The sequence below is a fragment of the Cibotium barometz genome, chromosome 7, assembly GCF_041138505.1.
Source record: "Cibotium barometz isolate CiBa-2024 chromosome 7, ASM4113850v1, whole genome shotgun sequence".
In the NCBI taxonomy this organism is placed as follows: domain Eukaryota; kingdom Viridiplantae; phylum Streptophyta; class Polypodiopsida; order Cyatheales; family Cibotiaceae; genus Cibotium; species Cibotium barometz.
In genome coordinates this window covers 33,716,944-33,734,273 of record NC_141052.1, presented here as the reverse complement: position 1 = coordinate 33,734,273, position 17,330 = coordinate 33,716,944, and the positions used below count along the sequence as shown (strand labels likewise).

Here is a 17,330-nt window from a genome sequence, read left to right as displayed (position 1 = left end):
ACATGGGAAATAATTCATGGCGAACAAGCATCAGCACTCCAGAGTATCCAGCGGATCCTGCATAAGCTATCCAATATCCCGCAAAATAGGAAGTTTGTCCGGCAAAATTATGCTGATTATGCTCTTGAAGAACAACAATATCTGCTTTGCAAGTATGTACATAGTGCCAGGTTAGCCTCCATTTATCCTGATTGCATAATCCGCGCACATTATATGAAATGCAATGTATAGAACTATGCATCTTAAATGGTATATACAGTGGGCGAGAAAACCAACAGAAAGCTTAAGAACTCGTGCCCATGGGCACATCCGCATCTGTCGCGGAAACATCAGTTGCCAAATCAAAACTCGAATGTGGAGGAAACAAGTGATGGCCATCCGACGTTGAAGCGGTGCCCCCTGTAACTACTTCCTTATAAGATCGAACAACTTTATCCCAGGCCTAAGCCAAGGAAGAGTTATCATTACAAGGTAGTTTTTGCTGAGCAACATTCTTCAAGGGGGGCACATAATTGCGAGAAGATGGTAGAGTACGTGCTTTGACAGTTTTCTTGGGTACTATCCATGCCTGAGTAGCAGGAAGCTTCTCTTTGCCCTTGTCTTTGATGTTCGGGGAAGCAGGAACACTTGGCATTTGAGACTGCTTCCCTTTACCTTTATTCAGTCCAGTTGTTGATGTGGATGCGGAAGCACCTTTAGATTGTGCCTCAGGGGAAGATTTCGCTGGAGGAGGAGTCTGAGGGGTAGGGACAGCCGAAGGAGGGGGTTGTAGATTTGGTTCAGAACATTCAGATTGCATATGACCAAATTTGCCACAGCGAAAACAGGAATTGGCAAATTTCCCCCATTTAAGCTTGAATGGTTGCTTTCCGACCACTGCGTCCCCAGAATCAACGGTAATGCCCGTAGGAGCAGGAAGATCAGTGTCCCATAGAATACAAAAACGATTTGTATTGGCATCCAACTTCGGGGGGCAAATCACTTTGCCCAATTGAGCAGCCAACAAAGGAAGAAAATGACGCCAAGTACGAGGAAAATCCACCACCTCAACCCAAACCGGGCACTTATGTCGAATAAGGCTCTGATAATCTTTAGTAAGAGCCCAGGGAAGAACATGAGTCGTTTGCGTATTGAAGAAGAGGGGAGACATTTCCAACAAAGCATCTCTAGCTTCCATGTCTGCTAACAAGACCTCATAGAATCCTCTTGCTCCAAAATAAACACCCCGGACTGCTTGACGATTAAGCAAGAAATCAACCCATTGTCCCACATCCTGTGCACTAGGCATCTTGCCCGGGAAAAAGAGAATCACCACATTCAATGCATACTGCGCAACCGGATCCATGAGCTCCTGCATCGGAATACGCACTTCTGTGACTGGAGCAGGTCCTTCCCAAGCACATCTTGCTTCTTCGAAATCCTCATGCAGGCATTCCTTAATCAAAGACATGGCATCCAAATTCGAGGTGTTCATTGTTTTCCGACGCTTATAAATGGCCAGCTCAGGTGATTCCATCATGCACACCTTAAATTTGCTATAAGCCGCAGAACTGCTCTAAGCCCTACTACTGCTGCAAACAAGAATTTGCTGCGGTACCACTGGCCGAATCTGCTGCAAGCCCCAAATGAAGTAGAAACCCTAATGCTGCTGCAGACGAGGAAATACTGCTGCTGTAGAACGCTGCTGTAGAACAGGAGTCGGGCTGGCTGACACACACACACACACACAAAAACACACACACACACACAGTACGCACGCACGCGCACACACACACACACAAGGATGTACAATGCAGCACACACAAGGGCGAGAGAACACACTCAGCTGCACCACCATCATATATACACTCACTCACCCATTTCATGCTGTATTGATTTGCTCTGATCTCTCGTACATCTAGTCCTTTTTCCCTCACATGGTGTCAGAGCTATTGTGAGAAAAGGGATTGAAGACCTCAGGAGCACACAGCATGGACCGTCTACCCACACTCCCGGAGGATCAATTTTTCTCACTAGAAGTTTATTCTCCAAACTCTGATCTAGACCACACAGCGACTGGGACTTCTTACTCAAAGAAGAGCCCCGTTCAAGATCTTACTTTGGGAGATGATCAACCCATCTACATCAACTCACCTTCACTACCTTTGCCTTTACAATCTCCCTCTCTGACTTTATCAGACTTTGCTTCCAGAGGGGGGTACATTCCTTGTGTTAGTGTGTCAGTGTGGGACCCTGGTATCCTTTATCTTCTCTCATTGTCCCCTTTTTGGCCTGAGAGGGGGTGTGTGAAAATGGCATTTTGTCCAGCCCTAAAAAGGGGATTTTTTCTGGATTTATTGGGTTTTATTCTTGTTTTTTGTGCCTTGCTGCTGGCCGACTGCCTTTTGCACTAGGCCGACCAGCAGCCCACATACTATATATAGATTCGCCTCATCAGTCAGCATCTTGTACAACATCATTGCACACATCCGGTACCACATCATCATCTGTTGCTGCTGTTGTTACTGCCTGCCGGCGCTTATACTACATCTGCTTCATCATCTTCCCGTGTCAGCTCCAGCACACCAGTGTTTTACATTAGTACATCATTGTGACAGCATCCCTTTTTGCTACATATCATCTGCGTCTACATCAGCATATCATCTACGTTTGCGTCAGCATATGATCAGTGTTTTACCTCAGCTCATGGGACAGCAGCCCACTCTCTGCTACAATACTGCACCTCAGCGTTTTTATCATCAGTACATATCTTGGGACAGCAGCCCACTCTTTGCTACAGTACATCATTGTTTATCTTCTACAGTTTATCTTGGAATAGCAACCCACTCTTTGCTACAGTACATCACCGTTTTTCTTCTACAATTTACCTTGGGACAGGAGCCCTTTTCTTCTCACCATCTCACATCATACATCATAGGGCGGCAACCCTCTCTACTTATCTTCACCATCGACACCACTCAGGACGGCAGCCCACTCTACTCCTCTGCACCACCCAGGTCTTGCAGCACCCTTGTCACCAGAGCTTGCGCCACTCGGGATGACAGTCCTCTTTGCTCTTCATCACCATTCAGGTACCGCAGCACCCTTGTCACCAGACCCTGCATCACTTCACCTTCCGGTGCCCACTATGACCTCGGAGTACCTCTGCATCCACCGACTCGAGCCTTTGACACCGACCACTCACGGAGTGCCTTTGCCTCACATCGACGTGAGCCTTCGTCACCAACCTTGCTTCAGCTTCGACATTGTCTTTGCTTCTGCCCAGGTCTTCTACTCAAACTCCTCACATCAAAGGGCCTCTTGTACATATTTTCACTGACCATCATATATACACTCACTCACCCATTTCATGCTATGTTGATTTGCTCTGATCTCTCATACATCTGGTCCTTTCGTCCTTTTGTCCTCACACCCACTACGTACAAACGCATAGCAGGTAGTTTGATCTACATAACCATTACTAGACCATACTTGAGCTATGTTGTTGGACTTGTGAGTCAATTTATGTAGGCTCCTAGGAAGCCACACTTGAACTTTTTTATGAGGCTTGTACAGAGATACAGCTACATGGATACACAAATGCTGATTGAGCTGGTAGTGTTGTAGAGAGGAGGTCTACTAGCGGCTTTATGTTTTCGTTTCGAAGTACTACTCTGGGTTGGAGCAGTAAGAAACAGCCAAAAGTTGCTTTGTTGAGTACAAAGGCAAAGTACAGGGGCGTTGCTATGGCAGCCTGTGAGGTAGCTTGGTTTCAAAAGCTATATGGTGATATGGATGAGCCCATGGATAGGGCAATTGTCATTTATTGTGACAACATGAGGCATACAATTGACCCAATAACCTAGTATACCATGCTAGAACGAAGCACATTGAGGTGCATTATCACTATTTGAGGGAGATGGTTCTAGTAGGTGATGTAGATCTGGTATATGTCAGTATACAGACGATCAGGTGGCTGACATCTTCACAAAGGCATTGGGCACAAAGAAGCTCCACAGGTTCGGAGCTTACTTGGAGTGCTGTGTGGAGTTGAGCTCGAGGGCGAGTATTGAGATATCGAGCTCAACTAGTGCTGTGGACATTGACGACTTGCTTGGGTGATAGCTTTCGTACCTATGCCATTGGCATGGTTGATGAGAGTATGGTTGATATGCTTCCAGTGGATGACAGGCTGTGTAACAGCCTTTTTGGCGTACTAGAGTTATGGCATACTTATAGTGCCAGCTCATATAGTCGAGTTCACACTATGGGCCGACCATTGTATGTTATTGTAGGAGAGTACTTTCCCTTTTAGTATGTACTCTTTATCTTTTTAGTCATATGGTTGTAGAGAAGAGAAGAAGATAGAAGAAAATTCAACCATCCATCTCTCTTGTGTGTCTTACTTTCTCTTGTGTTTGCTTCCAAGGAACGCAAGCTCTCCCTCTCCCCCACATTCTCTTTATGGCCCAGGAGCCCAGAGAACTCAACTGATTGTTCAAAAATGAGTGGTCAATGCGGGGGATTGCCAAATGATGAGGTAGTTTCTCCTGGGAGGCTACAAGTATCCATATCATGGGGAGTTTGGCTGCCCTGGGTGGCTTTGTCGACCGTTGATTGTTGAGGGGGGGCTGCTGGGGCATCTGTCCCAAGGTACATCCGATGGTCGGTAGAAATGCCAAGTACTCCTTGGGGAGCGCAGGGAGACCATGAAGCCAATGATTCCAGGTCTGCATCTTGCATCTAGAGAGAAAAATGTGGCTCCATCTGGTGAAGAAAGCATGTGCCTCCCGATTCATGATCAGGCTCTGTGACAAGGTACTCTCCGCCAAGGCCGCCGCGGAGTCGAACTCAATCCTGATGTAGTCCTTGCCGCCCAAGAATTGGATGTTGGTGATCCGTCCTTGGTCCATAATGAAGGCTGCCTGCAGGAGGCCTCGGATGTTGCTTGTGCGCTAGCTGGCCTCCGACCAACTTGCAGACTAATGTGGTGGCTTTTAAAGACTGAATAGAAGAGGCTAAGAGCTGGGTCTGCTTCAGAAAATCCACAGTTTGGGTGGCCTTGGACGGGGAAGAGGGAGCAGATGCCATGGAGTCCTCCAAGGGGGATAGACCAGGGGCAGGCTCCAACTGAAGAAAGCATGGAACCAGTGACCGTGCAGAGCCGGGGAACTGCATGTGGGCGGGGAAGGAGGGGACCACCCTGGCCGAGTGTGGGCTGGGAAGGGTGTCCAGAGAGGAAGGAGTAGGTGAGGGCAAAATAGGGCAGGATGGGAAGCCCGTTCACAGGGGGCTGTGTGTGGAAGAGTGACCAGGGTAGAGGGGACAGGTGAGGGAAAAATAGGGGGCTGTGTGTGAAGGGCGAAGCAGGAGGTGGGGGGTGAACTGTGCGATGGGCAAGGGAGGGGGGGCACAAGGGAAAAGGCAAGGGCTAGGTAAGAAGGGGGAGGGAGGGAGGGGGGGGGGGGGGGAGGTGGGGTGTGTGGGGGGGGTGGGGAGATCGTTTAGGTCACGTGTGGGAGCTCCAGCTCCATTGGGTAAGTGTTGTTTTAGGTTACGGTAGTCGTTCAGACAATCATTGTAAATATTCATCACTGATACAAGGATTAGAATAGGATACTTGTGAATGCTTTTTGTTGTAAGTCTTCCACTGATATTTTGTCTCTATTAACACATGCACTATGCTAGTTGTCTTACCCTCATACTAGATAATTTTATGTTAAGCACCGAACCCCTCCCTAAACAGACGTTGTTGGGTATTCGGAGCCTCGTGTGTGTGAAACAGCCCTTAGATGGCTTAGTGTGTTTGTGTGTGAACCTCCTATAGCTGCTTTTATGTGAATGTGATAAGCAGTGATGTCATAGGCACTTGCCACGTGTCATTGCCTCAATGTGTGTGTGGTGTCAAAAGATAAGTCTCTAAGCCTATAAAAGCATTGAACTCTTGGAAGCTATCAACACATCTAATTATAATCATTGAGTTGTGCAAATTTGTTGAGTACTCGTGCTTCACCCTCTCTCTCACTCGCTCTCTCACCACGATGCCTTCTCTGGATTTCCATCCACCGTAGCTGCTCACTCAAACCTGGGCCCACACCTCCACCCACCGGCAGTGCAGATCGAGGATATCCTTCGCGATATGTTGAGATCCCATCTAAAAGGGGAGATGCTATGGCAACCACATGGATACTTAATCTTATATTGCTATTTTTTTTCTTTTCCATGGTTCAATATTCATAATGGATACATTGTACTACCTTTTTGGTCTCATAAGCCCATCTGGGTCTTTTGAAGACATGAATATATCTTTTTCTCTTTTCTTTCTACAGGCAACCTATGAGATGAATCACAAAGCTGTCCCATAGAAATCCTGAAGGCATGTGATAATGAATCTCAAGTATCTTGATATTTTAATGAACCCCTCCTCTGTCAGAAAATTTGGTCTCTATATAAACTCATTCTGGATGGGAGTGTGTCTGATTGAACCCATGTCCTATGGATGTAGAACTGCCAAAGCTAATGTACTCTTCTTTGGTCAGTATGGCTGGCTGTGACTGCATAATTTAAAGGCAGCTATGCATCCATCCAAAGTAGCACTCAATGTTTCCTCTGGCAGCTAATTGCATAGAGGAAGGTAAGGCCAGCCATGGAAGTCTTTTTCTTCCTTCCACCACTGTCTCTTCCATGTGATGAATCTTTGAATGTATGCAACCAATTATAATTATGCATCTATGTGCATGGGGCAAACTGCAAACTTGGCAAAACGATGTTGTGTAAGATAGAGGGCATACTGGTGGTAATCCGTGACAGCATCATTATTTGTAGTGTCTCTCTTTCTGACTCCACTCTACTTGAGGAATGTCTACTGCCCAAACTGGTGCACCATACATCAGTGCTGGTTGGACAAGGGAATAAAAAAGGAGTGCCTTGGTTTGGACCTGCTGAAAGTGCCTTGAAAGCATTGTCTCTCAAGTCTGGCCAATGATACAAATTCATCTAATTGATCATTGATCCACGTTGTTGGATCTTGCTGATTTGTTTATTTTTTCCCCTTCTCCACTTTTGGTCATTTTTCCTTACATTACGAATAACCAAGATGTAAATTTATTCCAAGTCATTGGATCTTGCAGTTTTAGATTGGTAGTTAGTTTGTGAAATTTGTCAGTTTGTTTTCCCTTTTTTTTTTTTTTCAGAAAGGAGACTTCTATTAAGTATGAAAAATTTTTACAAAATGGAGAATTCACACCACAAGCAAGGTGGAGATCTCAACCAATCAGGAGCCCTGTGTTGCCAATAGGGTCCCGAATGAGAGGATGTGAAAAAGATACCAATGTCCCACTCTGTCATAAACTGGCCACGCTTCCTCTCCGCAGCCCTCGAAGATCCCTGGATTCTGGCCCAGGTAGCCATAATGGTGCGAATAATATCACTCCAAATTCTGCAAAGACACTGAGAAACAAGAACGGGAGTATCCTCATGGCCTCGGTGCATCTAGCCTTCCAGATATTCTAGGCTAAGATGCTAGCAATAATCTCCCAAGAGCTGTCTAACCTCTGTGCCGGAGGGACAAAGTGTGAAAGTGGCAAATCCTGAACACAACACTGCCGAGCAACTCCTTACCTAACCGTAATGGCCAAGCTCTTATCAGTCCCCTCGAATCTCAGCTGAGGCCCAGACTGTGTCAACCAAATGATAGAACCAAAAGAAATGATAGCATCCCTCTTAATCCTACCAAAGAGGTGTGCAATCACAGACCAAATCCTCTGTGCTTCCATGCATTCCCATAAACAATGGTAAACTGACTCCGAAACTCTTGCACATCTAGGGCATGCTGGGCAAGCACTAGTAACAGACCTCCACTGATTGGTGGCCAGACCACCATGAAGAGAAACCTAGATAAAGGAGGAAATCTTTGGCTACCTATAAGAATGCCACAATCTCCGCCAAAATACCCTCTGAATGTCACTCGAAATGCCGTAAGATTCCCAATGGAGTCTAAGAGTAGGGACACTCTGAATGTCCCAAGATAAGATGTCTGGCATTCCGCACCGTATAACTGAAAAAAGGCATGCTTTTCAAAGGGTTACAAGCATCCTTCCACTCCCACTCACCGGGGTCCCAATGCAAATGTCTGATAGGGCAGCCACCATACAAGCAAAGGCTAACACTCTTTGTGATCATCCGGGGGGGGGGGGGGGGGGGGGGGGGGGGGGAGGGGGTCAACAAAGACGTGCTTCCGTAACCTGCCAACAACTCTGACTGGACGAATCTGGGGGCCCTCAATAAGGTCCTGCACGTCACATCTCTCCAGCTGCCATCCATCCTATACATAAAAAATCACCGGTACATCATCCTCCCTAGGCAAGGGGAGACCCATAACCTGAAGAGGAACATCTGTCCCAAAAAAAACCCCAAACCAAGAATGATGACGGCCTTCCAAGAAAGATCCAGTAATCCAATGGTTGGGAATGGCTGCATCAATCTGTGCAACCCTCCGGCTGGAACCTCTCAAATGTTGCGTGAAATCCAATCTCTGTACCTCGGTGAGGCTCTGAACTTTGAAGCCTCTTCCAAGCCAGCACTGTTGGGCATAGGGTCTCCTAGTCAGCCCAAAGAATATGCATAGCTGCCCCAAGAGACCTACCATGCACATCTAAGATCAAATCATTCCACAAAATGGGTTGCCAGTTAGCTTCCTCCGCTGAACGCGGGGGGATGTGTACCAAAACACTCCTCAGGCAGTCCCAGGCCCGTAGCAGGGACCTAACCAGGGGGGATGAAGGGGAGTGGTGAACTGCATCGGAAAAAATAAAGCGTGAGCTGAGAGTCCAGTCACCTCCGCGAACAGGGACACACTTCGTGATCTGCTGCATGAGAAAGTCAGTCCTTCCACGGCTCAGTGCCTAGAAGAATGCCCCTAACAACAAGCTTACAAAGCAAAGCCTTACATTGCACCTCAAGGTCAATGATATTCAATCCCCCTTCCTGCTTAGGCCTGATAATGGTTTCCTAAGCAACTCTAGCCCTGGTGTGTGCATTTCCATCAAGCCTTGACCAAAGAAAGTTCCGAATAAGGCGACGAAGCTGGCCAATGCAGCCCGTATGAAAAATCCAGGACGAAGCGATAAACCAAGCCGTGGCTAGCAAAACTTGGTTAACCACCAAAGCTCTAGAGGCTAAGTCCAGCTTCCTCCTACTCCAGTGATGAAGTTTGCTTTTAATGCTTAAGAGCACTAGAGCAAACTGTTGTGCAGGGGAGATGTCAACGCCCACCTGACAACCAGGTATCTAGCAGAGCATCCTCTCTCAATCCAAGTAAAACCAACATCTGTATCCCAATCTACAAGAGGAGAATCACTGATCCAAAAACCAACTGACTTATACCAATTGATAGTAGCTCCTGCTGCCAAACAAAAGGCCTCCAAGGCTGTCCGGAAAGCACATAAACAAGCATGTGAAGCCTCAAGGAACAACGCCGTATCATCTGCTAACTCAGAGTCCAAAAACTCTTCCTCCGTGCATAAAGGCAGCCTGAGACCCACAACACCGGGGGCAGCCCGAAGAAACCTGCTCATAGCCTCAGCTACAATGAGGTACAGTAAAGGGGCGAGGGGACAGCCCTGCCTCACTGAATGGGAAATCTGAAAACGCTCACCGCACCCCCCACAGGCTAAAACAGTGCTATGAGCCTCCCTGTATAGGCAGGACACCCCTCTGATGCAGTTTTGGGAAACCCCATGTGTGCCATAGTGCCCTCCAAAAAATCCCAATCCACTTTGTCATAAGCTTTTTCAAAATCAAGCAAAAGAATGGCAAGAGGCTGCTGACTAGACTTTGCCCACTCGATAGCTTCCCAGAAAGAAAAGATGTTATCAAATATACTCCTTCCTTGGAGGAACTCATTCTGGGTATCATGGATAGTCCTTTGGAGAATCAGCTGCAACCTTATACTCAAGGCTTTAGCTAAGATTTTATATGCAGATCCAAGGAGGGTGATGGGCCTCCATTGCTTGATGTCAGTCTTGTCCCCACTCTTGGGGATAAGGTGAATCAGCCCCTCCATGAGGTATGGAGGCATCATACCCGACAACCACATTTCTTGAAGGGCAACAGTGATAGCATCTCCAATATGATCCCAAAAAAGAATAAAGAAGGCGGGAGAAAGACCATCATCCCCTGAGCATGAACCACTGGAAAGAGCATGCAGTGCATGAAGGAATTCATCCTTCAAGAAGGCATCTAGGGAAGAACACATAGCATCTGTAATGAGCCTGGGCATGCACTCCCAAACTTTCTGCCGTGCCACATCTCTCTAAGGAGAGGACACATCTCTGTAATGAGCCTGGACATGCACTCCCAAACTTTCTGCCGTGCCACATCTCTCTGTAGTCAACAAAGACTGATAAAAATCTGAAGCAATACCCCTCACCTTATCAGGCTCAATCTGAACCTCACCCTGTGAATCCTTCAAGTACCTCACAGAATCCCTGCTATGGGAAGGCTTGTGTGTTGAAAAAAACTCTTTGTTGCATCTGCCACCCATCTGAGTCCAAAAAGCCTCGTTCGTACATGAAAGGCGAACTCAGCCCTCCTGTCCATGGCCAACCGCAGCTCTGCTCTAACTGTGGTCAAGAGGTATGTAATCCAAGACGCATGTGGATGCTTTTCATGTTCCCTCTGAAGAGCAGCAATCCTACGCCTAATAGCTCTCTCCTTGTCCAGAGCCTCCTCCTTCTTGGACAAGGCAGTGCTATGATAATGATGGTTGGTCCTCTCAAGAGCTAGCACAATATTACGACGAGGATCAGGATTGTCACAAGATCTCCATCTCTCTCTCATCTCAAGGGAGATGCTAGCATCTAGATAAAGAGAGTCAAGGATCTGGACACGGGGAGAGGCCGAGCGAGCCCCAGGCTCCCTGCGACACAAAACGATGGGGCAATGATCGGATTTGGTGGTGCCATGCATAATAGCAATGGTGCCTCCTCTGTCCAAGGACCAATCATCCACATAAAACCTGTCTAGACGTGCAAAGATGCTCTCATCCCCGCTCCTGCGGTTATGCCAAGAGAAAGATAAGGAATTTTGCCTTCTCTGGAAGTCATCCTCAGTCCAGCAATCCTTGCCAAAAAAGGAAAGCGTGAACCTCTCCCATGAGGTTCACTCCAAAGGGTGTAAACCCCCTTCGCATCCATCCTTCTTGTTAGAAGGTTGCTCAACCATATTAAAATCTCCTCCCACTATCCAATGATCAACCTGGGGAATGACATTTGTAATGGTGTCCCAACAGACCACCCTTTCACCTCTCACGTTAGGTGCATAGATATTCAAGATTCCCAATTTCTGACCCTCATGCATGATCAAGATCCATTGTGCTCTAGCAAGGATCATAACACCGTGCCCAATAACATGAGGCATAACAGATGCTGCCATTGAAATGCAAACACCCCCTCTAGTCCCCACTGCCGAGGACCAGAAGGTGTAGCCAGAAAGCATCTTACCAGTTTTTCCATACTGAGATCTATCCAATTTGTGTTCCTGCAACAAAAGTACATCCATAGACCATCCTGTAACAGCAGGGTGAAGCTGGTCCTTCAGAAGGCGCTTCCTACCACGGGTGGGAAGCCCTCCAAGGCCCTGAACATTCCACGAGACGATTCTCATGGAAGAGAAGAGGGTTTGACCCCCGATCTAAGAAGACGATGGGTAGCCTAAGGACGCCTCTCATAATGTTGGAGGACGGGAAAATCCACGGGGCAAAGTCCACTGACATGCCCTTGTCCGAGGCCCTGCATAGTACTTGCATATGTACGAGAACCCTGCGGGGCATCAAGAGCAATGGCATCATGTTGAAAATCTTGCAGTACATGACCCCCACTGCGCTGAATATCCTGCATATCGCCCCCTCGAAGTAGAGAGGACTCAACAAAATCATCCTGATTTGAGATATCATCTCTCTGCAAAGATGCAGCAGGTGACACATCCCTCTGACCAGAAACATCATCCATCTATACATGATCCGAGGAGGCCTTCCCATCAATCGCACCAAGGGGGCGGGCGTGAGAGACAGCTCGCCACACCTGGCGGATCGAAGGATGGGAAGGAACCAAGGGAGGTGGCGCCTGAGAAGCACGCTTGCGAGGCCTCTTGCCCGAGGGTAATCTCGAGCAAAGTGACTCTGTTGGTGACAAACCCGGCACTGATCGGGTTTACCTGCAATCTCCATACGTTGCTTCAAAGGGCCACAAGGGCCCGGAAGCAAAACATAGTCCTCAAAGAGCTCAATGTCACGGGCAAGAACCATGACCCTGGGGACAGCATCCACCGAGGCAGTGACCACCTGGGCAAAAGATGTGGGCAAGGCGTGGAGGGGGGGCACTTGAAGAACTAGCCCAAAGGCAGACCCCATGGCCTCTAACATAGACCAATATACGCGAGGAAGACCTGGGAATCTGAGAGTACTCTGGAAACGGTTCCGGTCTTCCTCAACCGGGTCAAAATAGCCGGAGTAGAGAAGAAAGAATATCTTTCTCGGGCCCAATGGCAAAGGGCTGCCCTTCAAAACCTCTGAGGCTGCGTCCTCAGAATCAAAATCGACTTGGAAGAAACCTCTTCCAAGCAACCTGACATCTCGAAAGTGTGGAGCAAGGTTGGAGGGCAGAGCCGCCAAGACCCAATCGCGAGCTTGGAGACGGGACGGGTGAGATCCAAAGATTCTGGCAATGAGGATCGTTTTGGAGTCTTTCTCTATTTTGGCGTAGAGGACCGCGAGCTCGGCTTCAGAAAAAACAGTGGTTCGCCCGGCCAAGGGAGAATGATTAGCCATGATGCTAATTGAAGAAAAAGCAGCAATCTGAACCAAGGGGAAGAGGCAGGCAAGGAAGCGGAGGAAAGGAAGAGAGGGTGGAAAAGGGCAAAAAAGAGAAAATAAAATAAAAGGAAGAAAAAAGAAGAAAAAGAAAAAGAAAAAGAGAGAGAGAGAGAGAGAGAAGAAGAAGAAGAAGAAGAAAAAAGAAAAAAGAAAAAACCAAGCGAAGAAGGGCGGGGGAAGGGCAGCGCAGCAAAGGCTGCACAGAATGGAGGACGTGGAGGAAGGAGGGGAGGTGGCAGGTGAGGAAGGGCAGCGCAGCAAGTCTGCGCAGAAAGGAGGAGGCAGAGGAAGGAGGGGAGGCCAACTAGGAGAGCAAGAGGGGATGGGGCGCAGACAGGAGACAGCAGCGGGAGGAAGAGGGGCGGGCAGAAGCAGGGGTGAACAACGGAAGAGGAAGGAGGGGGGGCGGAGGAAGGAAGGGGGGCGACACAGACGACAGAGGCGGGGGTTCGGGCAGCTCGCAGGTCTTCAGCATGCTGTTTTGGTTGTTTCCAATTTTGAGAATGTATTCTTTGTTTGCCCTTTTCAATTCATAGTGTGAGAACCAAAAGATTCTCAAATAAATGGAATGTGGTTTACAAACATTCAGCAGATTCAAGTCATACATATGTAAAAACATGCATAATAAATTTGATTGATTTCACAGATGACAACAAAGAGAGCTTGGATTGGGACCGCCGTTACAAGGTTGCCATTGGGGTCGCACGGGGGCTTCGCTATTTGCATGGAGAATGCTGTATGGGTGGCATTGTTCATCATGACATAAGGCCAGAAAACATCTTGCTAACTCATGACTTTCAGCCAATGGTCAGTATCTTCCAACCTCGTTGATCCCACAGATTGTTGAACCCCATTATGTACATCCTATTCATCTGCCTCTTGTGAAAGGTTGCCTGCTGGCTAGTGTATTGAAGAAGTAAAAAGATAAGTGGACATCCCCCTTTTTTGGTTTTCTTTCAATGGTCACATTTGAAGGACCCTAATGAGCTTTCAGAACTCTAGAACCAAGCCAATGACCCTGTCCGTTGCGTACTTGTATTATAGTGTTGCCTTCCTCCTCCATTGTTTTCCCTCCAAAGCCTCTCCTGAGAGGAAACCTTCTGTGTATTTTAGTTAGGCTAGGTAGAGAAATTATGTGTTTGGCTGCAAGGATGTTCAACTATTGTTAATAAATGAACCTGATTGACAAATCTAAATCATATGTATACAATTCCCATAGATGGAGCTCTTCCTGCACATTACCAATGCTTCACACCGCATGCTTGTCATGCAAAGGTGATTCTACATAATTGTGTGAGAAGCTTATCTACATTCATCATGGCTAGTCTTGGATGTATCTCCTATTTAGTTCCCTTTGTCCTTTGCAATTATTCGGGCATTCAGTAAAATTATTGCCCAATAACTGCAAACACAAACCTTGTCGTAGGCCTATGTCGTAAAAATCTGTGCCCAAGTAGGCCTATTTCAAAAATCAAATCCATGAGCCTAGTTCATACAAAAAAGGTGTGAGCCTACACATGTCTGCAGGTGTGAGCATACACCAGTGTATGTTTGGTAGTTACCAGCCTTCTCTAGATGCTTATGCTTTCTTTCGTGTCAATCTTCGCGAGTCCATACATGACTATCGACAGCTGGAGGCTATACCCGACAGTTTGAGGTCTTTTTCCACTGTTTCTAGCTTTCTTCCTTGGATGGCTTCTCTCTGAAGTACATGCTCCCCATGTGCGTTGCTCCTTGGTAATAGAACACTGATTTTTTTTTAACTTTTAAAAAAAAAATGTTTGGCAGCTACAGTTAGAAAGGAAAGAACACTGGAATTTCCTGTAGCTTGCTTATGAAAGTCTCTTAGAAAAAAACAGGAAAACGATGAGATGCAGACAAAACAAACTGCTGTATAGACACCAATCTCTCCACTGTGAAATGGCCAAGAGCTTGGGCAGGTGAGATTGCTTTGACACGGGCTAGGATGGACGATTTCACCAGCCTAAGATTACAGTCAAAGATGACAGTTCAATGTAAATAATTGTTTGACTTGAGGAACTTATGAACACAGCTGTTGCCTCTAAATCTCGGGTAATGTCATCTTCACAAGAACCATTTGTAATTTATGCTAGATTAGGTATTGTATTAATCCTTTGCCAATTTGTTCAGTTTTGTGAATTAATTTCCGATTATCTTTGTGTAGTTGATTGCCTTCAAGTTGGCAAAGTGGCAAAGAGATGGTGATATGTCGTTTGCGACAGCCTTGAAGGGGTCCTCTAGGTTAGTTTTCTGCCCCCCTTAACATTTTCTCTTTCATGTTAGCATTGCCAGATTATAACACAGTTTTATTTCCTGGAAATAAGAAACTTTATTATGCCAGGACCATCAGAATTATAAGTATTGTTGGTACACAAGATTGTAGTCACCCTCTACTGAGCTTTAGTTGCTTAAGTTATGTACCTTACAAGATCTTGGTATGTTTATGTCCCTTTCTTGAATGCAAGTGTTAACCATCTACTTGGCTGGCCATATGAATTTACCAAAGCTATATGGCACCAGAATACATTGAAAATGGAATGATCACATCAAAAATGGATGTTTATGCATTTGGACTGGTACTTCTTGAGCTTCTTACTGGACAAAGGGCCAGTGCACTTTTGAGGAACAAGCCTCTTGTTCATTGGGTAAAACAATTCCTTCATCTTGAGAAAATTTATGGTTTTCAATCACACTCTAAAGCATGTGTTGGGAAAAAAGTCTTAGTTGTAAAAAAGAAGAAGAAGGTTCTTGTTATCTTCTTGTGAATCAATTTTGGTGTAGTTTGATGTCAACCTTTAACTTCTGTAGGCTCAACCCCATCTCCAAGAGAAGTCACTTGCTGCTTTGATTGATCCCAAACTTCAAAACGAGTCAAAACCTTCAGATCTTCTAGCCATGTTGCATGTGGCTGAATCATGCATTAACAAGGACATCTCAAAACGTTACCATATGAGAAAGGTTAGAGCTCACAATGTCATTTTGTTCAATATGATTAAAAAAACAATCAATATTACTCAAAGATTTCTTATTATGCTGTGTAGGTTGTCAACATATTAGAGGATGGATCTCTAGTGGACTCAGGGCAAGAGATATTAAGTTTGGAGTAGTATAATTTATTCATTTTAGTAGCAAATCCCAAAGCCCTCAGATTGAATGAAGACATAATAGTAATGTGTTTACATTAAGGAACATTGTGAAATGTAAATATGTACAAGGTATATTCATCATGTACATTAAATAAAAGGATGTAGAAACATCTTATGAAGTTCACAATACATAGTAAGGAAAGAGATGTACACCATCTGGGAAAGTTTCTCACCATGAAGCAAGAATAGGGATCCATAGATAAAATACCCATAGCTTTTAAGGCAAACATGCATAGATACAAGCTTGTTTAGAAGGGGTAAAAGAAAGTAACAACTGTTTGTTTGGACTTGAAATCCTAACCCTTATGTATTTGACAAAGTGACAATCATAGTTTAAAATTGTTTGGTAACACAATTGTAGTGCATAAACATGTGCTCTAGGAGCTTTTGAGGTAATTTTTACTGTTTTTACATTGAGGGCTCTACATGTTCAAAGAAACACCATCACAATAATTGGATCCCAAAGACAATCCATCCTGTATGCATGTGTTAGTAAAATAACAATATACTTTGTAGGCACTTTCTATTGAGAAACAGAAGAATACAAAATTGATGTCAAGCTATAGATAAGCTTATTTGTTTTGTAAAGAGACCTTCAAGGCTTAACACGTCTTCATTATTGAGTGATGACATGCATGATTAGCTTGTGCTCAAGAGAGCTTGTTAGATTGATTTTAGAATGAGGTTTTCTTATAAAAATCTCATGTGTGTTTGTTTGATAAAATTGACAGTATTTTGATCATTGGGGCTTGAACATAATCTATGCATCATTTACATGTACATGTTTATTGAATATCCCTCGTCTTTGTAGACATTGAATATTACAATTTATTAGCATGGTATTGATAAATTTATTTTGTTGTTTACATAAACTAAAGAGACTTTGCAAGACTTGTCAAAGAATGAAACAAGATATCTAACAAGGAGCTAACACTCTTAATGTGAGTGAGTGAGTAGAGAGATTTTAGCATATTTTAAAAGCCAAAGATACCAATGAGACCATAGCACAACATAGACATTTTGTACTAGTGTCACTTGTGAATGTATATTTGATAATATTCTCCTTGGTATTGCTCTCTACTCTCCTTGCTTAACACTATGGTGGTGAGATAAGACTTGGATTCTCCTACACGCATGTGACGCCTGTGGAGGTTTTTCGGCCTTTGGAAGAATTATTCTTCTGTGACATGTAAGAAATGATCTCTATAAGATTGCATCTTTAGTGTGGTGGCTCCAAAGATGTTAGCCATGTGGTGTGGGAGTCTTCTCTATAAGAGAATACTCCCAAGGAAGCCTCAATCATTTGTGTTTGT

The 17,330-nt window shown here is 45.5% G+C and overlaps 1 protein-coding gene across 5 annotated transcripts in view; it reads left to right on the top strand.

The window, feature by feature from the left end:
* Window positions 1-16,200, top strand: part of LOC147636901 (putative serine/threonine-protein kinase PBL21) — a 44,609-nt gene extending 28,409 nt beyond the window's left edge. For all 5 annotated transcript variants that reach the window (XM_086800478.1, XM_086800476.1, XM_086800475.1 and 2 more), the window contains 5 exons: window positions 13,497-13,657; window positions 15,036-15,112; window positions 15,378-15,516; window positions 15,680-15,829; window positions 15,913-16,200. In XM_086800478.1, the coding sequence (XP_086656604.1) occupies window positions 13,497-13,657; window positions 15,036-15,112; window positions 15,378-15,516; window positions 15,680-15,829; window positions 15,913-15,978 (593 nt within the window). In that variant the 3' untranslated portion in view covers window positions 15,979-16,200. The remainder of the gene's footprint in view (window positions 1-13,496; window positions 13,658-15,035; window positions 15,113-15,377; window positions 15,517-15,679; window positions 15,830-15,912) is intronic.
* Window positions 16,201-17,330: the final 1,130 nt, after the last annotated feature.